The following is a 23,884-nucleotide window of genomic DNA, read 5'->3' as shown; positions in this document are numbered from 1 at the left end:
GGGAGACCCAGAAGCTCCTGGCTCTTGGCTTCGGGTCGGCTAAGCTCCGGTCACTTGGGGAGTGAATCAACAGATGGAAGATCTTTATCTCTGCATTTCCTTTTCTCTGTAAATGTGATTTTCCAATAAATACATCTTTAGAAAAAAGAATTTATAATGGGGCTGGCATGCTAGGTCAACAGGCTAATCCTTCTCGTTCAGCGCTGAGTGCATATTACGCGAGTGAGACGGAAGCTGTCGGCAAGGATATTGAGCCCAGAAGGGGCAGTATCTGTGTTCCGACGATGGAAGAGCTGTATTCTTAGAAGTTGATTAAGTCACAAGGACCATTTGGAAGATTGTACGGACACAGTGTGACGCATTGGCAAATGGCTTGCCAGGTGCCTAGCCTTGAAAGAACCACGTTAGAACCAGAATGAAACCTTGGTGATAAATGGGTCCAAAGTGACAGCTGAAATCTGCGGCTTGAATGAAATGCAGGTGCAGCCCTAGTTTTGTCCTGGAACCTGTTCTTCGGGGGCTCTGAGTGCTGGGGGCAGAATCTGGACTGGTGACTGGGGTCAGTCATTGCCGGAGGCCCGCTCCAGCCAAGAGAAGGGTGCGTGGAGTCGGCGAAAAGACACGGGCCCTGTCACTTGGCGCCCTCTTGTAACGGCTCAGGAAGCTGTACTTTTACTCAGCCACATCACAAGCCCCTGCACAGTCTTTTGATTGTTCTATTTTTACTTCATGACTAAGTGGGTGTGCACAGATGTTTGATTCTTTTATTTTTTACTTCACGGTCAACCAGGTGCTCTTAAAGATAATTCTGTAAGTTACCATAATCATTTTCTTCAAAGCAAGCCATTATTCATTCTTCAGCAGTAGCCACTGAGTGACAGCCAGGACTCCAAGGCCAAGGCACATGCGGTCACCTGCTAATCAGTAATACATTCCTGCCACATTTCCATTCCACAACTTGCCCATCATTTAATGGGAGAAATACATCACAAGGGAAAAAACATAAAAATCCAAGACAAAAGTTTCAAATATTAAATCCCCCTACAACTACAGGCTCTATAACCCCATACACAATCAAACAAAAATTAAAGGCATATCTTTGTAATATCAATAAAAACATCCTTTAATTCCTCTAGCCAAAAATTATAGAAGAGGCTAAAACAGATACATTCCCTATGCTCCAAAGAAATTGCAAAGACAGGCTAGCCTTTAAGGTCACAACAACTGTAGTTATCGCCATAGCCATTTCAGCTCATACTCCCATCACTTCCGTTAGTTTGTGAGATTCTTATCAAGCCATTTCCCAGAAGGCACGCTACATGTCTGGGCTAGATTCCAGGGCGATGGGTAGGCACACAATAAGGTGTCCAGAAACGGCATGGGCTTAATTGTGCCCCTGTGTGCAGTTAAAAACCCACTCACTGAAACATTATCAGTGACATTAACTCCCGAGCTCATGTCAGTTACAAAAGTTACAGGGGCAAACAACAATGCCTCCATAAGTTACGGGATTCTTAGTGGGGTGGTTGAGCATCCACGTGTCAAGGTGGTGCAACTGCGTCAAGGTGGTCAGAGAGAAATCCGCCTGGCCTTGCCAAACAGCTGGAAGCTCCCCCGGGCCCTGCCAAGCAGGGGAGCTGTTCTCTTCACACCTTCGTGTCATCCACACCCGCTGCGTGGGCGCCAGCAAGTCACGACTCAGGAGAACCAGGATACAAAAGTCACACAAGGAGAAACTGACTCCGTTCCTTGAAATAACTCACAGTAAATCTTCCAACCACGTGGCAAGGGAATGATATTGGAAACACAGGAGGTAAATCCCTCACTAAGCAAAATCAGAGAAGAAATCATGTGGGTGCAGTTCTGAGGCTGAAAGCATTGCCAACCCTGCCAGATTCATCCTAAACTCCAGGTCCCGTGAAAACGCCAGAGCCCAGGCCACTTCCCATACCGCTCAACATGTCTGCTCTCTCCCGTTTGTAACAGATCCTGAGGACCTGGGCATTGTCTCTGAGGCAAAGAAGTGTTTTCTGGTGCACGTGGCTTTGCTCTTATGATTGCGTTCGGCATCCTTTGCTGCCATGACCACGTTGGTCAGCTTGGGGTCATCTGTTTCACAAACCCCTGGTGGAAAACCTGAACCCTCGTGTGTGGACAAGGCCAAAGCAAAGCAGCAGGCTGACTCCAATCCAACCTGTCAGTCCAGGTGTCTTTACAGATAGAGTGATGGGAAGAGAACATGAACGGCTACAATTCAGATGTCAGAAACCATCCTTTACACATGTCTGCTTCATAGAACCAAATGCCAAAGGGCAAGCTTCGCCAGAGACACCAGGGACACCTCCCAAGGACATTTGTTGGATATTGCTAAATCTTCTTTCCTTATTCCTATCCAATCCAATATTCTAGAGCAATTGAACTAAAAGTTAATAATTTTGTCATGATGCAAAAGTAAATGAACATTTGATTCCCAAACAAGTTGTAGAAAGTAAATAAGAAAAAACTTGACTTCTGGTCTTAGTGCTGTTTCTATCAAGTACAATGAAGTGCTGTAAAGTGGGGTTGGAGCTGTGGCATACAAATGGGTTCATCTACCTGCATGCCCACCCGTATCCCATACCGGTGCCGGCTCCTGTCACAGCCGCTCCACCTCCAATCCAGCTCCCTGCTAATGGCCTGGGAAAGCAGGAGAGAATGGCCCAAGTCTTCGGACCCATGCACCTAAGTCGGAGACCTGGAAGAAGCTCCTGGTTCCTGGCTTCATCCCGGCTCAGCGCTGGCCATTGTAGCCATTCAGGGAACACAGCAGTGGATGGAAGATCTCTCCATCTCTTCTCCTTTCTCTGTAACTCTGGCTTTCAGCAGGTATGCAAGGCCCGAGGCTCTCTGAGAACCAATAGGTGCCTTGCTCCTTATCTTCCTCTTTATGCTGGCTTAAGAATAAGTTAGCATGTATGGCCTTAGTAGTAATGGAAATTATAATAATGAGGTCTTTGAAGAAGGAATTTCGCTACAAGGCGACAAGAACCAGAACAACAAAATAATAACAAATGTGCCAGAAAATCATGACACAACTGAAGGGGAGAGTGCACGCCCACTGCTGCAATTTGTCATCCGTGTCTTTTCCAAGAGACCCAGGCAAGGCCCAGGTAGGGTGTGCAGGCAGTGGTGATCCTGCTGGCCAAGCTGGCAGCTTCCGCTTCCTGTGCCTGGCAGCTTCCGCTTCCTGTGCCTGGCAGCTTCCGCTTTCTGTGCCTGAGGTATCCTCTCTGGGCACCCGTCTTGGAACTGCACAGGTGGCAATGAGATCATCTGAGACCAGCGAGGTAGGCTTGGGAGCACAGGAGAGAGCATCCGAGTTCCACTGAGTCAAATGACACTCCCGCTGGACCCAGGGACACCCCGGAGCCGTGCTTGAGGTGTCCCTCCAAGGCTGGCAGAACAGCAGACATTTACAGGTAACTCCAGTCAGGCGGAACCCCTTTAATGCACCCCACATCTGCTGTGGCCCAGTGGGTGCGTATGCAGGTGTGTGTGTATTATAAATCCATTTTTACTTCGTATCTCATAAGGGGCTAAGAGAAAAAAAAATCACGTAGGATAATGAACTCCACAGAAACAACAAAAATCGGATTAAAAGTTGGCAAGATAGGGTACGGGTTTATTTTTAAATGCCCAACGCCACTAATCATTACGGAGATTCCAATCCAAACCACAGGAAACATGACGTTACCTCTGTTAGGACGCCTACAAGACAGCGAGCGTTGGCGAGGGCTGAACGCAAAGGCATGCTGGACACGTCCGGCTGGCGCGTAAATCAGCGCAGCCATCAGGGAAAACGCACGTTTCCTCACAAAATTGTAAGGAGAACTTGCAGGAGTCAAGCCCTCTTGGTCTACGGGTGGGTACCTTTCCAAAGGAAACGGAATGTGTCCATCAAGAAGCACTCCATGTTCATGGCGGCACTGTTCCCGACAGCCAAGATTCAGCCTACGCTAACGAAAGGAGAAAGAAAAGGGGTTATAGATACACAGCGGTACGCCTTAAAAAATAATAAAATCCTGTGATTGCGCCTTGAGAGGAGCTGTGAGCTGGGGGTCACATGTTTGCCGCTGGTTTCGTGGTGTAGTGGTCTTTGTGTTGCTCACATGCGTCTGAGTTTGAGGTTTGAATCCCGGCAGAGAAGGGTTTTTTTTTTTTTTTTTCCACCCCATGAAGCAACTCTAGATCTCGTCTGGACGGTTTCATCGGCTGCTCCCCAGCTTCTTCCCCCGAGCAAGGTGTGACTCGGGAAGTCCCCGTGGAGCGCCCAGAAAGAAATCCATACCCCTTTTGGGAAGGGACGCTCCCTCGGCGGAGCCCTGGTCGCGTTTGACCTTCTCTGCGCTCCAGTTCGTCCCGAGCTCAGAGAATGAGGCGCAGGTGTGGGTTACCCATTGCCCAGGTGGAGAAGTAAAGCTCTGCTTTACTAGGGGGGAATTAGCTCAGGTGGTAGAGCGCTCGCTTAGCATGCGAGAGGTGGTGGGATCGATGCCCACATTCTCCATCCTTTGTTTTAAACTGTGGTCTGGTTGGTTCCTTTGGCTCCGAACTCAGCGCCCTCTTGTGCGCAGGGGGCACAGTCCTGGGATGGTCTCTGAAGGTGAGGACAGTGGGAAGGCCATCCGTGCAGAGTCCTTGGCCCTGCTGAACCCTCCAGAAAGCCAGCTCCGATGGAATCTTCTTGTGAAGTCCTCTGCCCGTGAACATGTGCGTCTCGTGAGATTCAACAACTCATTATACAGTTGTAATCATCGTTCAAGAAGTAAGGACATACTCCTCTGAAACGGGTAGGAAACAGAGTCTTGGTGCAGGAACAGAAGCTAAGGAGACGCTACCCGCCTCCCCTCCCAGGCTGAGAGCACACTGCTGCCTGATGCCCCAGCCTCTCTCACACCTAGGAAATGCAGCAGCCTCAGGCTCAGGGCATCAGTGGTTCTGCTGCACACAGTCTCCCTCCAGAGCCACACAAGCAGGTGCTGCTGGATGCACAGGTGCTGCTGGATGCACAGCCACCCTCTCCCTGGGTGCTCACACCTTCTTCTTCCACAGGGACAGGGAAGCTGAGACCCTGCCCTCACCCAACCTGGCCCTGACAGCCCTGTCTGGGACAGCATCCCTTCCAGAGCAAAGGCAGCTCCCCCTGCACACACACACACACACACACACACACACACACACACACACACACACACACACTCAGCCTCACTCACCGGAGCAGTCTGCAGGGCTGTGGCAGGAGCTGTGGCAGAGCAGCACAGCCAGGCCTGTTTATCCTTGCCTGAGTCCCAGCACTCAGGGACACTCTCCCTGCTGGCTGTCAGCATGTCAGTGTGATGAGTTTGGCTCCTTCTATGTGGGTCCCTGGGGCCAGCTCTGCCCTCTCCCTGCTGTGCCCTTGACTGTTGAGTCCAGAAACTTCTTGATCCCAATTACACTGAACTAATGAACAGAAGGCAACGTCTCAGAGCGGTCCAGGTTCTGGAACTTACATCTCGTCTCACCTCTGCCACTCACCACCAACACTCAGAAAACAGCTTAGAAGAAACATCTGAGTCAGAAGCGATTACTTTCCCAGCTCTCTGTCAGAGAGATTGTGCTGTCCAGAATGGACACAGCAACAATCTCACAGCTCCAGCTGCAGGAACAGCTGGGCAGGTAAGCCAGGGCCAGAAGGAGGGGGACCCAGAGGAGCTGTCCTGCCCTCACCCCCTCTGAGCTCCCAGTCCTGTGGCCCCTGCTGCCCTCCCGGGCTCCCTGACGCTCAGCTCACACAGTCCCACCTGAGGCTGCCAGGAGCCCCCAGGCCCTCACTCGGTTCTCAGGGTCCCTGTGCGTGACACGATGCAGCGTACGACTGGGTGATGGGTCACTGCCTCTGTCGGTGGAGTTTGTACACAGGCATGGAGAAAATCCAGGCGTCTGGGATTCCACAACAAGCACAAGGAATTCCTCGAGTCTTTGCTAAAGGTCTGAGATGGTTTGTGTCAAGTCTGCAGACAGCTTTACATGGAATGGAGAGCTTTAAAATATGAAGGCTTCCAATCCATGGGTGGGGAACACATTTTCCCATTTATTGTTTGAATTTTTTCAGCAATGATTTGTACTTTTTAGCATCCGTGTTCTGTTGTTTTTATGTTCAGGCTGTTTTTACGTATTTCGTTCTTTTTGAAACCATTTTAAGATTTATTGGTTTATGGGAACAGCATGATGGCTTAGCTGGCCAATCCTTCACTTCCAAGCACAGACATTCCATATAGACGCTGGTTTGTATCCCAGCTGCTCCACTTCCCATCTAGCCCCCAGCTTAGGGCCAGGAAAGCACTGGAGGACGGCCCAAAGCCTTGGGACCCTGAACCCACATGGGAGCCCTAGAAGAAACTCCTGGCTTCAGATCAGCATAGCTCCAGCCAGTGTGGCCACTTGAGGAGTGAATCAGCACATGGCAAATCTTTCTTTCTGTCTCTCCTTCTCTCTGAAACTGTGGCTTTTAAAATAACAAAAAAGAAAAGAAATCTTTATTTTTTTCATTTTTGCATGTTTTTTCTTTTTTATTATATTTTTTGACAATCTTTACATAGTTAATCAGGGTAAAAAGGTTCAAGGGTTACAAGAAAGTGGGTAAGACTATTATTTCCATATTGTTTCTTTCATATATCTGAGGTAAAGGGAATATTGAGGGAGAAGCCCCACCCAGTCTCCCACCCACTCCAGGTCCCGGATGTGGGGCATGCTCCGAGGGTCTTGCTCAAGTGGTTTTGATAGTTCAACAGTTATGAATTGCTGCCAATCTCACCACTCCAAGCACGATGAGGTGGTTGGAGAATTCACTGATTGACACAGTCCCTCATAGAGTCTCCGTTTGCCCAGTATTTTGCTGCCAACATATAGCTGAGATGGTTGATTGACTTGTTCTGTCTTCTGTCTTTTCTTGGTTAGGGTTCTGAGTCTGGCAGTTCGATTGGGGGGATCCCCAAAGAAACTTTGTCTGAGGCTTTCAAAATAACAAAAAAGAAAAGAAATCTTAAAACACACACACACACAAACATATACTAAAGAAGAATAAAACACTAAGTCATTTTTCCAAATATATTAACATATTTTATTCCTCTTTAGGATTTTTTAAAAATACTTCTTTCCTTTTTACGTACTTTACATAAATGTTTGGCAAATTGTTTACAGATTATCTTAAGAAGTAAAATTAGCATGCAAACTATTTCTCAAATTAGGTATGCTATTTTCTGCCCAACAATTCTTTTACTTTCATATCATCTCTGAGCATATTTTTAAATTATTTTTTATTAAAAACTTCTTACTGAAAAGAAAATTGAGAATGAGACTGGCCAGAAGTTATCACACCCTTCGGATGGTTTTTTGTTTGAATAAGTAGACGGGGTTGGAATTCTTTGAAAAATATTCTGTCTTGGGCAGCAGGTGGTAAAAGGAAGAACTGCAAAGAATTTCTGAAATGTTTGAGTAGTGTTTGGTGGTGGTGTGTACCAAATGATTTGGGGTAACTTCAGACGCCTGACAAGAGGAGCCAGGAGACTCTTGGGGGAGGAGACGCAGACACAGGCAGATGACTAGATCTATCCGAGCTGACCTCGTGAGGCCTCGTCTTTGATACACTGGGTTTGCACGCGGGTGTGCGTGGACATGCGTGCGGCATACACATCTGCTATCTTTGCTCAGGCAACAGAGCGCTCTGGGCGCTGGGATCTGCGTCGCCGGAAGCAACCAAGTCTCCCTAAAGTCGCAGCTGATTGCAGAAGTGGAGACAGACATAAAGCGTTTAAGTCACAAAGCGCAGAAGTTCCACAAGACAACACACGGTGGCGCAACAGGCTCATCGTCGGCACACAGTACCACAAAGGCCGTGGTTGGTGTCGCTGCTTTTCAACCTCTCAACTAGCTCCCTGCTGAGGGCCAGGAAAGCAGATGACCCAAAACCTTGGCACCCTGCACCCGCATGGAGACCCAGAGGAAGCTCCTGGCTCATAAAAATAAAGATTTAAAGAAAAAGAAAAAGAAAAGGAAAGGAAAAGAAAAGAAAAGAAAAGAAAAGAAAAGAAAAGAAAAGAAAAGAAAAGAAAAGAAAAGAAAAGAAAAGAAAAGAAAAGAAAAGAAAAGAAGGGGAGGGGGAGAGAGAGAGAGAAAGCACGGAACCAAACAGGAAGTTGCAGGGACGTGTCTCAAGACACAAGCTCCAGCTTGATGGGCACCAGAAATTGACGTCCGTCAACCCCTGTGCACACAGAGAAAAATCTTCACACAGAAATAAAGCTGTGCAGAGATAAAGGTAAAAGCGCGAAGACCGACAGGTTCGTTAACAAAACCACCGGAGGGTAGAAAATGCGATAAATATTCACAACGTGGGTGAGCCTGTGATGATCTTCTTGCTGGAGCACTCTTGCAGTCTTTTGAAATGAAGCAGTCTCTAAGCCATGTGGAGCGCGGGGTGGGAGGTAACCCAAGGGGACCCTGTGTCAATGCCAGGGGTGCCCCCACCCTGCGCGCTGCCGCCTCCGGCCGCCCCTCCCGCCTCCCTGCCGCTACCCTGCAGCTCCTCCTAATTTCTCGTTTCGCTTTTGCTTTTCTCTCTGTTTCGTTTGCAGCCCTGGGTACTTTGAGCAATGCACAGGTTGCGCTGATCCGCCTCTTCCACGTCACCCCGCTCGCAGCAAGCGTCCTCCCTCCCTGGGCACTGTAGGACTCGGTGCATGCCCCGTGACAGGAAAGCCTTAGAGGGCAACCCTGCGGAGACGAGGTGGCCGAGTGGTTAAGGCGATGGACTGCTAATCCATTGTGCTCTGCACGCGTGGGTTCGAATCCCACCCTCGTCGCTAGGCAGTTCCTGCTTTTAGGGTTTACAAACTGCTCCCCTAGTGGCTGCAGAGAGACCTAGAACAGTCCCCTCTGTCCTAACCATCCTGTCCCAGCACCTGCTTGCTTCTCTCCCCTTGTGTCCTTTTCATAACCAGGGCTGTTTTTAAGCTTAGGGCACAAAGTTGGCAAACACCAGGGGAGCTCTTACCGGATATTTGCCCAAATATTACTCCCTCGCATGTGGTTCTTTGGATGCTTGTCACAAGCCTTGCAAGGGCTTTGATTTCAACCCATTCACTAGTAACATCTACAGGAAATTCTGCAGAAAGGCTCTGAATGGAAGAAATGACAGATGGATCCGGGAGTTTAAATCCTACTTCATTAGGCCTGGGTAATTTAGCTCAAAAGCAAGAGCGCATGCCAAAGCTGACGGCCTGCGTTGTCCTGCGTCCTTTCATTACTTTGATGAGAGGTCCTGGTCCTTCCTTTCCCACCAGAGGCTGTTGGCTCCCTGGTGATCCAACGTCCATAACAATGACCTTAAAAATTGACACGTGGATGGAAGTGCAAAGATTTTGTGTATTTATGCTGTACAGCATGTTTTGGTGTATGCACACACTGAAATACTTAAAAGAGACGGGCAGTTCTGCTACAAACTTTTGCTTCTTTTCAGGATGCCCTCACTAACAGTCGATCATTGAGATTCTCTACCGTTGGGAGACAATCTGATTTCACAATTACTTTAGCGTTTCATACAACTGTAGAGTGTAGGTTAGAGAGTAGCCTGATTAAGCTATAGCTAGATAAATAGAGAGAGAGAGAGATAGGCTTTTGACACGTCTTTGATAGAAATTTGAACCTGAACAACTCTCTTCCAATGGCTCAGCGGCTAAGTCCTCACTTTGCATGCAGTGCCAGAATCGCATATGGGCACTGGTTCCTGATCTGGCTGTTCCATTTACCATCCAGCTCCCTGCTTGTGGCCTGGGAAAGCAGAGGACAGGATGGGACAAAGCCTTGGGACCCTGCACCCGTGTGGGAGACTCAGAGGAAGTTCCTGGTTTTAGATGAGTTCAGTTCAAGCCTCTGCAGCCATTTGGGAAGTGAACCAGCAGATCTTTCTGTCTCTCCATCTTTCTGCATATCTGTCTTTCCAATAAAAATAAATATACATATTTTTTTTCAAAGTGAGACCTTCGTGTGTCTTATATATTAGAATTCTTTTTTTTTTTTTTTGGCTGAAAGTTTAGTTTTCCAGCTACGTTGTATTGTTGTTATAAACCATGTTTATACACTAGAGGGTGGGGGAGGTGACATGGAGTTCTTGCTGGACCCCTGAGGACAGCAGCAGCGGCTCATCAGAGTGAGAGGAACAGGTCAGCCACAAGGGGCCCTGCCCAGAGAGAAGGCGCTGGTGAGTTCCAGGGGATAAGGAGAACTCTGTGGCTGGAAGGGGTCAGAGTGGGATCCACCTGGCTCCACTCCCTGTTTCAAAGCACCCCAGCATCCAACGATGCCCAGGGCAAGCCTAGCATTAAAGATGAAGTGTAAGCAGCTGCACCAGCCCTGGTGACGCGCTGTGTTTAAACGTAGCTGGTGATGAACTAGAAATAATACTGACGGCCAGGAGGATATTTCACCTGTCAAGAAGTGTGGTCTGTGAGTGGTTTAAAATGTCATCGCCAGGGCCTGGCATTGTGGGTTAAGCCGTCACGTGTGCTATTGACACTCCCTATTTAAGGGTCAGTTTCAGTCCCAGATGCTCTGCCTGCAGTCCAATCCCTGCTGATGCTGCTGGGAAAGCAAAGGATGGATGCCATCCCGAGTCCTTGGGCAGTGCCACACACATGGGAAAACCAGAGGGAGCTCGCAGCCCCCACGTGGCCGTTTGGGGATGGACCCGTCGGTGGGAGCGTACTCGCTTCTCTACCTCTCTTCTGTCTCTCTGTCATTCTGCCTTTCAAATGAATGCACAAATAAAGATTTGTAAAATAAATAAATAAATACCATTCCGGGGTGGGGGAGCATGGTGGTAACTTAGTGAGTTAATCCTATATAGCCACTGGTTCATGTTGCCAACTGCTCCACTTCCCATCCAGCTCCCTCCCTGTGACCTGGGAAAGCAGCAGAAGATGACCCAAGTGGGAGACTCGGAAGAAGTTCCTAGCTCCTGGCTCCTGGCTTCGTATCAGCCCAGTTCTGGCCATTGCGGCCCATTTGGGGAGTGAGTCAGTGAAAAGAAATGTGTGTGTGTGTGTGTGTGTGTTTCTGTGTCTCTCTCAGTAGCTCCTTCAAGTAAAAATTAATGAGCCTTTTGTGTTTTTTTTACACGGATCGCCTCTTTGCTTTGCCCTGGTCTAGGACATGACTGTGTATTTCACTTCACTCTCCTCACAGCGGAAAGCCCCCCGGGGTCAGGTGGAGCATGCACGCAGACAGGAACAGGAAGTTCTCTAACAGCGGGCACTAAGGCAGAAACGCTGGAGTCTCTGCTTCACCTCTGCGGGCTTTGGTAAGCCTGCCCCTCACCACGGGATCTTCTTGGAACTGAAGAGCTTGCATTTCGATTTTAATTCTTTTAGTAATACAATATGTAGATTTCATAGTTTTTCTATTGTCAGTTTTGGATTTTTAAAAAAAGAATCCACCTCATCTCCAGTTTAACGCACTTCTGAAATATGCACATTTCCATTTTAATAATATTTATTTATTCATTTGAAAGAGTTACAGAAAGAAGGGGGTGGAAAAAGAGGCCACATATCTGTTAGTTCACTTCCAAGATGGCTGACATAGCCAGGCCCAAGCCAATAGGAACTTGAACCAGGTCTTGTGGCAGAAACACAAATACTTGGGTCATCTCCCACTGTTCTTCTCATACCATTAGCAGGGAGATGGACAGGACATGTGACACCCAGGACATTGGCTGGTGCCCACAAAGGAGGCAGGCCTGACAGGTGGTGCTTGTGCCACTAGACCCCAACGCAGGACCCTGCACGTACCCCCTCAATACATTTGCAAAGATATTTCTCACACACTTTGTGCAATTTTATACATAAGAAGCATTTCATTTTTTCAATAAATCCTTCATGCTGATGCTTCAAAAAGAATTTCAACTACCATTCATTTAAAAATGTCCTCTCAGCGTCCCTCCATCTCCCACTCCTCCCACCAGGCTCACCACTGCCAAGAGGAAACTCAGCTTGAAGAGGCCGTAGAGAACAATGCCCCCTTTCCTTTATATATAACCAAAGGGAGGAATGTAAGGAGTTATTTGAATATCTCACCCTGGAACGGCCCTATTTCATCTTCCACACAGCTCACGAAATTCGCGCCAGTCCGGCCGTCCACCAATCAGATGTAACCTGGCATTCCACCTGAGAATCCCACCCCCAATCTCCCAGCCCCTTCCCCAACTCCACCCATTCACCAATCGTTCTTAGGCAATCACCTGTGACAGACTCAAGCACCAATCCCCTGGGGCCTGCCCTCAGTCCCTCCCAATCCCCACCTCCGCACCTTGCTGGCTCACCTGAGTGGCATAAAGATCCCAAAGTGTGGCTCTCTCTCTCTTTTCCTTCTGCCCCCCCCCCCTCTTTTCATCACTGCTCTCCCATCACCTCCATCCCGTTGCTGCCCCGCTGGAATAAAACCTCCGAAGATAATGAATGAATGAATTAATTAATTTTTAAAAATGTCCTCTTGCCCTCTGGCTCATGTCCAACCACACACTTTCATTGTCCCTCAGCAATATGCTAGAGGTCCTTTCCGCTTCTCAGTATAAACAGTGACACACTCAGGAGCGCTTCTGTGGCTTGAGCTGTAAACGCTTCCTCCCAGTGCAGCTTGCTCCATGTTGGTGCCTGGAGAATTTCCCATTCCCCTAAAGCCACAGAGCACTCCACTCTGATGCGGCCGGTTCACTGGGCCCAGTCTCCTCCTGGTGGGTGGGTGTGATGCTTCCAGTCATTGAAAGCTCGAAGACACAGGCTCCTTGACAACATACAGCACTTGTCAGGTGAGAGCAGCCACGGTATTCATTTCTAGACCAAGTAAGATCTCTGAGTCTTCCTGTTTTTATTGTAAATGGTTGCCTACAGTGATGAGCTGAGGTCACATCTGTCCCAACGTGTGCACGCCTTCTGCAGCTTCACCAGCAGCTGCTGTCCGGATGGACCACTTGTTCAGGCAGTCTTGCTGGGTGTTCTCAAACAGAAAGCAGCATGAGAAGTCAAGCCCTGTAGTCCTGAACTACAAGAGGTGAAGCGCCTGCCCTCTTTTCTCTCTTCTCAAAGTCTTCCTCTCTCAGGGTCCCTCACACCCAGGCCATCTGCAGAAACACCCAGCCCTCCACAGTGGTCCAACCCAGTGGCATGCCTGTCTTTCACTATGCGAGGACCCCAGAGGAGGGGAAGGCCGAAGCATCTCTCAGTGGCCAAGCTTGGTCTCCTTGACAATAAAAGTGGGACAAATGTTGGGCAAAAATAAGGCAAGGTCTGTTTCCTTGCACAGACAGCTCTGCTCTCTGCTTGTTGCTCGTGTTTTCTTTCCAGAAGTTTACCCTAATCAGATCTAATTTTGTGTTATGCTTGCTTTCCAAGGACACTATTCCTTTACGACATGAAGGATAAGTCTTTACACAGAAGTCTTATTGTATAATAAAATAAATCATGAAATAATGCTCTTCATTACTGGACAATTTAGCATGGAAAATATTTTCTCTGCTCCCCAGTGAATGTGCCAGCAGTTAACCAGGTTGGCATCCTTGTTGGTCAGAAGAAAGGGGCTCAGACTGGCATAACCCAGGTCGAGAACCATTTGAATATTTAGTAATACGGAGTCCTCTGTCAAGGTGCTCCCTATATAGAAGGAGAAAATGAAATCTGTCCAATAAAAGAATAAGAAACAGATCATGAGAATGAGAGTACTCTGAGTGGCTCTGATTTCAGGGCTGGGATATTTGGCACACCTGGAGCTCTGGAGATAGAGGACACGCTTGTGATGTTTGTACAAATAGAGAGCCATGTACACACTGCTGCAGCCCATGAGACTCTGAAAGGTGAGGTCCCGGAGAGCCATGAGGCAGAGGAAGAGCCATCTGACCATTTGTGGAGCTGGCAGCATGTAGCAATACTCGGTGTATATTCTAACGTTAGACCCATTCATGCTGTTGACAGCTGTGATGTAGTGGAGCAAGTTAGAGCTTATGAGAAAGCTAAAGACCCAGAAGAGGAGGAGGTGGGGAAGAACCTGCCGTGCAGTGCGTGGTTTGAGCTTTTTCCACCAGGTGTTCCTGGGACTGATGGTGATGGCCTGGACTACACTGAGGAGGCAGGTGGTGCAGATGGAGAGACTTCGAGCCACCCTATTGAGGTAAATCATGGTTTTACAAATAATATTGCCTAGGGCGTTACTGAGAAGAAAAGTTGGTAATGTAACTGAGATTACTGTGGCACAAAGTTTCATGGTGTTACTTAAAGTCAGGTGGATGAGAATAGCATCTGTAGGCTTCTTCCCAGGAGCTGTGACAACCATGTGCGCATGCTTCACAAACAGAAAGACATTCCCTCCGAGGCCAGGTCCAGTGAGAGACAGGAAGATCACTTTCTGGATGAAGCTACTCCACTTCATCCTGCACCTTCGTGGACCAGGGCAGGAAAAACCTTTGGAGAAAGACAAATGAGCAAAGTCACCAAGTTTCCAGTGTGGCGTTTCTCTGATCTGCTAACAGGGAAAGAACAGCAAGAATGCCGTAGTGCGTCAATGCATATGGCTGAGCTGGCACCTGACTCTCAACTGCCTTTGTTCCGTATGTGATGGTTATTTTTTGCCTACACACCACCTCTGTAAGACCCAATACACTGTGGTGCTTTGTCCTGGACAGTCTGCAGTGAGGAGCAAAGGCATGGGTGAAGAGTGTTACATCTTTGCCTTGGTAACACTGAGGAATCATTTCTGAAAGGAAATGGTTGACGTTATTATTATGTGTTCCTTGTACCAGCTCTTTTGTCCTGGACTAAACGCAATTCTACCAGCTTGTCTGCTGCACCCGTGTACAAGCGTCACTCTGGGGCGGTGATTTCTGCATTCCAAGGGGCAGCACATCTTCTGGGAGCTGGAAACAAGCATTTCCACAATTCCCTATAGAAGTGTTAGTCACTGGTTACAAGCCAGGATGTGAGCTAAAGGGAAGATGCAAAACAAATTTGGAAATCTTTAGGTTACTAAATCTCAACAAAGAAGAGAATCCTACCCTGAAAAGTCTGAAAGATATGAGAAGGAAGATACACCCATAAATAAATGAATAGATAAACAGATAAATAAATAAATAAGTCACTCAAGTGACTGAAAATGCACCAGGCCAGGAGCCTGTGGGAGGGGCAGCTAACCCCCTTCCCTTCCCTCCTAGGCTGAGAGCACACTGCTGCCTGATGCCCCAGCCTCTCTCACACCTAGCAAATGCAGCAGCCTCAGGCTCAGGGCATCAGTGACTCTGCTGCACACAGTCTCCCTCCAGAGCCACACAAGCAGGTGCTGCTGGATGCACTGGGAGGTGACAGCCACCCTCTCCCTGTGTGCTCACACCTTCTTCTTCCACAGGGACAAGGAAGCTGAGACCCTGTCCTCACCCAGCCTGGCCCTGACAGCCCTGTCTGGGACAGCATCCCTTCCAGAGCAAAGGCAGCTCCCCCTGCACACACACACTCAGCCTCACTCACCGGAGCAGTCTGCAAGGCTGTGGCAGGAGCTGTGGCAGAGCAGCACAGCCAGGCCTGTTTATCCTTGCTGAGTCCCAGCACTCAGGGCCACTCTCCCTGCTGGCTGTCAGCATGTCAGTGTGATGAGTTTGGCTCCTTCTGTGTGCTGTGGGTCCCTGGGGCCAGCTCTGCCCTCTCCCTGCTGTGCCCTTGTCTGTCAAGTCCACAAACATCCTAATCACAGCACCATTATTACAGAGGCAAATATGCTGCCTGACCCTAGAACATCAGCTTTCCACCTGCACTCCTGGGCCAGAGTCATTATAATGCATCATCCAGCAAACTTGTTAATGCTAAAACCCTGTGGTCACATCAGACCTCTCGAGTGAGACTGGGCAGGTGGGACCAGCAGGCTGTACCAAATCAGCTCCCAGAAGATGTATTACCCCCTGGAAAGTAGAAATCAGCACCCCAGACAGGTGCACTGGCGCAGCAGATAAGTTGGTAGAGTTGCTTTTAGAAGAACTAGAAATAATTCCAAATTGGTACAAGAATGAATAAAGGCATTGTGGTATAATTCCACCGCAGAATATTTACAGCACTAAAAAATAATTGCATGTGAAGCAGCAATGTGGGAGGACCAGATGGCAGAGTTATGTCGGTTATGGTACTATTGTAAGAGTTTTCAACAAGCAAAGCTAAAGAAAGTGTAGGGGAATATATTGATCTTTAAAATATCACTTTCTGAAACGTATTTTATGGCCTATGATGTTTTGTACATGTTAACATGCATGTCCTGCATCTTCTTTTGGGAAGATAAAATGTATGTTGAAATGATTGATCATGCCATTTTAACCACATTGTTTCTAATTAATTCACTTAGAAAAAAAATTGAAACTTTATGGTGGTAAGTATGTAAATTCCACTCTGTGGCCCTATCAATATTTCGTTCTATTTGAGGCTTTAAAAAAATGTGTGTAAGGTGAAGAATTGTTTTGTAATTTGAGCCAGCACTTTCATCTGTTTGCACAAGCCATCGCTGACATAGTCACGCTCTTGTTGTCTTAACTATTTGTTGTTGTAGATTCTCTCCAACATTCTTATTGCTGTTAGCAAAAGGAAACCACTTTGTAATTTTCCACTCACCTAACCAATCACTTTAGATTGGACCAATCTCTTACAAAAGGCAAACAGGGGCCTGTTGGCCTGTTAGCTAAAGGCCCATGTTGGCCTGTTAGATAAATCTTCGCCTTGCATGTGCTGGGATTCCACATGGGTACTGGTTCTAATCCTGGCTATTCCACTTCCCATCCAGCTCCCTGCTTGTGGCCTGGGAAAGCAGTAGAGGATGGCCCAAAGCCTTGGGACCTTGCACCCTTGTGGGAGACCTGGAGGCAGTTCCTGGCTCCTGGCTTTGGATCTGCTCAGCTCTCTGTAAATCTGCCTTTTCAAAAAAACTAAATCAATCTTTACAAAAGAAGAAGGACAAGAAGAAGGCAAATGTCAAACTTTAGTGTTTACTTTGATCTACTAGAACCTCCCCATGGTCTCTGGGGTTGCTTTTCCTGCATCCATCAGTGGCTAATACTGGGACCTTGGGAAAGTTATTGGCTTTCTCATGAGGAAATTAATGATTGTGGAGTTACAATATTTAATACCTAACAGGACAATATAAGCATTGGATGTCTTGGAAGTTTCCAACATTCCAAGGCCTGCAGTGACCAAGAAAGGCAAGCAGCTTGCTTCCTCATGGGTCAGGCTGAGGACAAAGCCAGGTCCAGTGACTGAGAAGCATCTCCCCAGGCCCAGGAGCAGCTGGGAAGTTACTAGTGGCCTCAGGATCCCGATTCAGATAACGCCTGTCCTGGACAGCTCTGCCATCTGCATTGGTCAGCGCAGGTGCCCTGGACTCATGACTCCCACATGCTTGTTTCAGATCCTAATCCAATCTCAGAAACATCACCCAACCTGGCCTGACACCCACCTTTCCCAGACCCTCCAGGGACACAGGGAGGGGCGCTCAGACCACAGTCCATTCAGCCAGGGTCTCCAGGCTTGCCCCAGGCCGGGTGTCTCCTGGGGAGCACTCCTCCCACAGTGGTGCAGCCGTGGAATTCCTACACCAGTCTTTCTCCAACATCTCTTCAACTTGTATTTTCCCTGTATCTGGGTCCAGTCTCTTTTTCGTCTTTTTACTCTTTGCCTTTGCTGATTTTCCCCTTATCCACTGCTCAGCGGTACGTGATCATTTCTCTCTGCTCTGTATTCCAGGGTCTTTCTGTTCTACTAGACTCCCCCAGGGAACCTCCACCTGCCTAATCCTGGTGACTGCAAGTGAAAAATGTCGGAGGTGAGTAGAGCTGCAGCCAAAGGCCTTGCAGGAGCAGAAACTTCCTCCGCTTTTTGGTTTTCCAGTTTTGGTGTCGGTGTTGGTGCTCTGTAATGGCCTGTTCTTGAGAGTTAACTGAATGCCCTTAATGTGTTGTGCATTTCACTGAGCACAAAATGAATTAAATTTGTATATGGGTGCTGCTGTCTATTGCAATTTGGGAAGACCCCAAACTGCAAAAATAACAAGACAGTGGTAAATGACGTTCAATGCTTTCCCCCCAAAGTTGCGTAGCTGCATAGGCCATATAGAGCGGACGTTGATGGCTACAGTAACAAAGAGAATCCCTAAGACCCAAACGGAGCATATCAAGTAATATTTGTTTATCAAACTGCATTGCTCATAAGTGCCCACAAGTGCCACCTGCATGTGGCCTGGAAGGTTGTTGTGAAACATGGTGAGGGCACGAAAGAACAACACTTCTAGCTTGTGCACAACAAGGATTAGACGGGTGCTTGAGCAGGGGCGAGGGCTGATGTCACGGTCGATGAAGCCCTGTGGCCTCAGTTACAGAGCTAAACAGCAGGAGAAGGACCCTGACTAAGAGAACCAGGGGGGCTAGTGTGTTGAGGTGCAGGAATGAAAGAGGGGGATATCTGCTCCCAAATAGCTTTTGGTTCAGTTTGATAAAGAAGAAATAATTCTTGACCAGCAGAATAGCTTATTTTGGCAGTTTCCAATTGATACACAACACCAACAGAGTCACAGGAGTCTGTGGTAACAGTAAGAGGATTGGGAAACCCAGCACTTTGGCAAGAATATACAGTTCAGTCCTTTGAGCAGAGCAATTTGTGAGACGTGACCTTGGACATAATCTGCTGTCCCCAATTGGGAAACTTCAGTAGAAACTGTAAGAGCTGGTTTTCTTGGCTGTTTGTCAGCTGGTTTGACAAATCTCCTGTGGCTAATTTTAGAAATGCCCAAATCTAGTTAATATCACTAAGACATTTTACCTTAGGTAAAAAAAAATAGTTGGAACTAATTTGGCCACCGGGGTGAGGTTTGTTAGATAGTTGAACTGAGGAAAATCGACTGGGAAAAGCTGCACGCGCAATCAGCTGCAAGAGACCAGAGGAGGGAAAATGTGAATCTGTTGCTGGGAGCGAGCAACCTGAGTGATTTCTGGTTCAGTTCCACGTGATCGCAACCATCCCTTTCCCCGTGAAAGCCACTTGTTCTACACGAGTAATGGGAGTGTTAAGGCTTTGATGACGCTTACGAATCCACTCACTAACTTTTGCTCTTTTTGAGTCCTGAACTATTGCCCCAGCATGAGAACTTGGCACAGGATTAACTTGGTGAACTTCTCACCGATAGTTTGATAGTTGGGTGCAAGTCCTAAGTGACAGGAGATAATGGAGATGTTAGCAGGAAAGGGTGGAATTCGATCCAGTCCTCAGAGAGTGAAAGTCAACTGGACGAAGATACAAGCCGGCAACTTCTAGCCCGGACACAATCGTGCCAACTGCCAAGCTAGTGGAGACACGCCTCTCTCTGTAAGGTGACACTGCAGCTGTCAGAGAGGTCCTCACATCCCGACCCGCCTATTGTCACTACCAGGAATTCCTAATTCATAAATTACTCTCACCTTCCAAGGCAGAGCGGAATAAATGCCTCCTCAACCCCCTGAGAACCATGTCCTGACTTGGGCCCCGTTTTTTCTTTAGAGGCCCCTGGAGACAGGAATTGATACACTGGCCAAAATGAGAAATGTGTAGCTATAGTGAACAAAGGAAGTACTATAGACAACACAATGTTGCTGGATTTGACAGATATCAAAGAGGCTGCAGCAATATTCTGATACATTCGTTTGGAAGAGGTGAGTTAAGAATGAGTTCCAGGTGTTTGGAATTAAGTAGAAACATGAGGAGACATGGAATTTGAAGGAAATTTTTAGTGTCACAGTGTTCTAGTGGCAGCCTGTTCCGAGTGCCTGACCCAGAAAGCGAGGCAAAGTAAGCACTTCCTGAGTGAATCCATTAGCACTGGGTTCAAAAGGAAGGCATGCAAATGCCTGGGAATGGCACCCAGAGTGGGTTATTAAAACTGAGACAGAAAGAAGAGATTGTTAAGTATGAGACAGACAAGAAATATATAGACAGATATGAAGATGTTGGGTAGCTTAGTGACAAACATCGGTCACACTTGGTTTGCTTAGAATGTTCGAAATAAGTATCACTGGGTTCTTTCCTTTTTGAAATTGGAAATGAGAAAAAAAAAATGAGTTTAGACCCTCAAGCATAAACTCATTAAAATTTGCTCATCACGTAAGTGAATGGGAGGCCAGGATCAGAGAAACTGGAAATAGCAATCTTATAAACACACCCCCACGGCGAGTGGCACACCAGCCACCTTCCATTTTCCGTGGACGTTGACTTTGGGTCAAAAAAAAAAAAAAATCTAAGCAGAAAGATGAATTGTACTTAAATTTTTCCTGTGAAATATTAAACAATGGTTGAAGTCATCGTGGCTGGAATTTGGTGAAAGCGATAAATTCAGATTCTAGGAGCAGGATGCCCGTGAATGTCCGTATCCAGGCCCATCACAACTAAAATTCTAAAAACGTAAGCAGTGAAGCCCCTGGGAGCCGCTGGATGGGGTAGCACGTGATCTACAAGAGCGCAAGACCGTCCCTTGGACCTGGATTCTCTCGCATCCCTGAACTGCCGGGACTCTGTTGGGCTTCTAGCCTGGCCAGTAGTGCCTGGGGACACGTCAGGTCTCCAGGAAAAGGTGTCGTTCAGATCGGTGTCCATTGCCTACTGAAAACTTCCCCTGTTCCTTCCTCCTTCCCCACCGCAAGCCCCCCGTGCAACGACTGCTTGGACGTGAAGGGACGAGCCACGATGTAGTCCCAAGAAACAAACGGCAGATCCCACTCACAGGAGTGCCTCCTTAGCGCAGTAGGCAGCGCGTCAGTCTCATAATCTGAAGGTCCTGAGTTCGAACCTCAGAGGGGGCAGCTCGTCTTTTATGCTGCAGTGCTGGAACTAGCATGTTTCCTCCAACAGCCAGCCACCCTTCCCGTGACTGAGACCGTAGCAGTTTCCAAGGCGATGTTGCTTGTTCGTGGAAGAGCTGAAACGGAGTCCTGTTAAGATTCTTGGGACTCTCAAAGTATCCGCTTCGGGCACGGTGACCCTCTCTTTCCGCTCAAGCAGATCTTCTATTTTAAGTTCTCCCCGCCATCCGATCCCCTTCGGATTCTCTCCGCAGGACACTGAGGAAGTTCTGATATTTCAGTTAGTTTAGAAAAGTCTACATGGGGTCAAATTTCTCAGCCATCATCCATCCAATCCAGCCAGCCAACTTTCAAAGCCATTCCTAGCCCCCAAGTGAAAAGTTTAAATTCATAATCAATGATTCATATCACTGAAATGTAGCCATTTCCACTTGAGTCTCCATGAGCCACAGTTTGGAAAATTGTTTCCTTAATAAGATGAAATGTCTGTTGGATACACTGGACTTTGCTGGAAAGCCTATCTTGTTCTGAAATACGTTCCCGGCTTGCTATAATCGAGCAGCTAATTCCCAAACAAGTTATGGGAAAGAAATGAGGAAGAATGCGAGTCCCATCCAAAGTGTTCTTTGTATCTTGTATAATGAAATGGAAGCAAAAGAAAACAATATTGAGCAATAGATTTAAAGTAGTGTGTTGAAAAAGAAAGAAAAATCTTGAGGCGCAGCAAGCATGTGGACGGGTTGACAGGAAATACTTAGTCCTTGGCGCTTGATAATTGCCTGGGCCACTTAACAACCTGCTATGCATTTTCCTCTTTTGTTCAAAAAGGAGCTTAAGAGGCTTCCAGTGCTTTGTGACTGTTGCTTCCAGGACTATGCTGTTATAATAACATGGAGAAGGAGGGCTGGAAGGGAGAATCCCTGTGCCAACAGTAATAACAATAATAGTAATAAAAAAGGCTCCTAGTCGATGGTAATGATTGTTCCTCTACAAGGGAAAAAAAAATTAAATCTTATTGCCTGAAGCTGACCTTATTAATTTTCTGTTTCCATATAACAAATTCGGCAACTTCAAATCATGACCGTTTTGTCTGGGTTGGCCTCTTCCTCTGCTTTGTGCCCGCCCCCCGCAGACTAACCCCAAGGTATTGATGGGGTTATAGTCAGGCCTGAGCCTTGGGGTGCACCCCCAAGCTCAATGCTGGTGAGCAAAATACACTTGCTGTGTTTTCAGAGCCCAGCCTCTCAGCTCCTACAGACCCCGGACAGTGGATCCTCTCCTTGACCTGCCCACTGCACTCCTGTGGCAAACAGGAGGCCTTCTCTCACAGGGAGCCTGACTTGTTGGGGAAGACCTGGATCCTCTTTCAACAAGCTCCCAGTGACTAGGTCAGGCACACTTATTGAGTTCACTGTGAATCAACAGTGTCAATTGACCAGAGAGCTCAGACACATCTACAAAACTCTTTCATTTTTGTCTTACTAATCAAGCAAATCTCAGCAGCAAAGGTCCAGGTTTCCAAGCCTCGAGGCTCCTCCTAGAATTTTCACACATCCCTAGCTCATGCTCAAATCACAATGAGTTAAAAGAATCACTCCAATCATCTAATACTTTTGAATCTATGTTTCTGATCTGGCTGAAGGGTTGAAAGCTAAGTCAATGGTTGTGGAAGAGTTCTCAATGACAAAAGTAAAGAAGTGGCGATGGGAGAAGAAGAGAAAGCGCAAGGTCTGGCTGGAGAAGAAGGGCCGCCCCCATTCTGTTATGTCAAGGCAGCAGGTGACCTGTGGCAACACCCCGGGGTGATGGGAGAGCAGGGGTTTTGTCCTGAGTGGTGGGGGAGCTGGAGCATCATCCCGGGGTAGTGGAAGAGCAACAGCTTCGTGCTGAGGTGATTAAGGGAATAGAGGTGTCGTCCTGATGTGATGGGAGAGCAGGGCTGTCATCCTGAGGTGGTGGGGGAACAGGAGCATCATTCTAAGATGGAAGGGGTGTCACCCTCTGGCAGTGGGTGAGCTGGGGTGTTGACCTAGTCTTTTGGTAATGCTTTACTCCATCTGGGAGGTGACCAGTTCATCTCCCAACGCAGTTCAAATCAGGAAAGCTATCCACCAATCACCCAGCAAACCCACAAGCAGGTGTATGTCCAAGGAAAGGAGGCAGGTGCACTCAGAACAGCCAAGATGTGAAGTCAACTAAGCATCCATTCACGGCAAATGAATAAATAAAATGTGCTGTGCATACACTGGAATGCTGTTTGGCCTCCACAAACAGAAGGAAGTTGTGTCATTAGGAACTATGTGAAACAAGCCAGGCACAGAACAAACCAAAGCCACGTGATGCCTCGTACTGGATTGAAAAACTTTGAACTTGGAAGAAGAGAAAACGGTGTTTATCAAGGGTTGTGAGGGTTGGAGGATTAAGGAGATGTTGATTAAAGATTACACAGTTTGAGTTACACAGAGGAATGTATTTAAGAAATTTGCCATACAATGTGATCACTGCAATAATATCAGTCTATTGTATCTTGAAAATTGCCAAGGGAATAAATTTTAAAACATTTTAAAAAATGTTCAACATTGCTAACTGTCTGGGAAATAGAAGTTGAAGCCACTGTGAGATACCACCTCGCACCTGTTAGGTTGGATGATACCAAAAAGATAAAATTTAAGTGTAGGCAAGAAGTAAAGGATTGTTTCGTACACCATTAGTGAGAACACAACAGCCGTATGGAAAGAAGCACAAGAGTTCTTCAAAAAACTGAAAATGAGGCTAATGCATGGGATCCACCAACCACGCTCCGCTAAAGCTGGACACTGAGTCCTTCCAAGATTGGACACGTCAGTGTCTTCAGTGCCAGCCCGTTTGCAAACTCTATTTCCTGCTGGCAAATAAATCCTCCTAATATTCCCCCCCAAAGAATCCGCAGATGAGAGAGAACTAAAAAACGGGCTTTGTGAGCCGTGCGACCCT

At 47.5% G+C, this 23,884-nt stretch overlaps 1 protein-coding gene and 3 non-coding genes across 4 annotated transcripts in view; 3 read left to right on the top strand and 1 right to left on the bottom strand.

Moving 5' to 3' along the window:
• LOC121158980 (polyserase-2-like) overlaps positions 1–14,493 on the bottom strand; it is a 45,480-nt gene extending 30,987 nt beyond the window's left edge. The window contains exon 1 of the mRNA XM_040983965.1: positions 13,555–14,493. Coding sequence (XP_040839899.1) covers positions 13,555–14,493 — 939 coding nt within the window. The remainder of the gene's footprint in view (positions 1–13,554) is intronic.
• TRNAA-AGC lies at positions 4,474–4,546 on the top strand. Its single transcript has one exon. It is a non-coding gene; the product is annotated as a tRNA-Ala (tRNA).
• TRNAS-GCU lies at positions 8,801–8,882 on the top strand. Its single transcript has one exon. It is a non-coding gene; the product is annotated as a tRNA-Ser (tRNA).
• Positions 14,494–20,838: 6,345 nt separating the features above from the next.
• On the top strand, positions 20,839–20,911 carry TRNAM-CAU. Its single transcript has one exon. It is a non-coding gene; the product is annotated as a tRNA-Met (tRNA).
• Positions 20,912–23,884: the final 2,973 nt, after the last annotated feature.

This window comes from Ochotona curzoniae, unplaced genomic scaffold (assembly GCF_017591425.1).
Source record: "Ochotona curzoniae isolate NIBS_2020 unplaced genomic scaffold, NIBS_Ocur_1.0 contig_4064, whole genome shotgun sequence".
In the NCBI taxonomy this organism is placed as follows: Eukaryota; Metazoa; Chordata; class Mammalia; order Lagomorpha; family Ochotonidae; genus Ochotona; species Ochotona curzoniae.
Note: the sequence above shows the minus strand (reverse complement) of the source record. Positions and strands in the feature narration are given on the sequence as shown.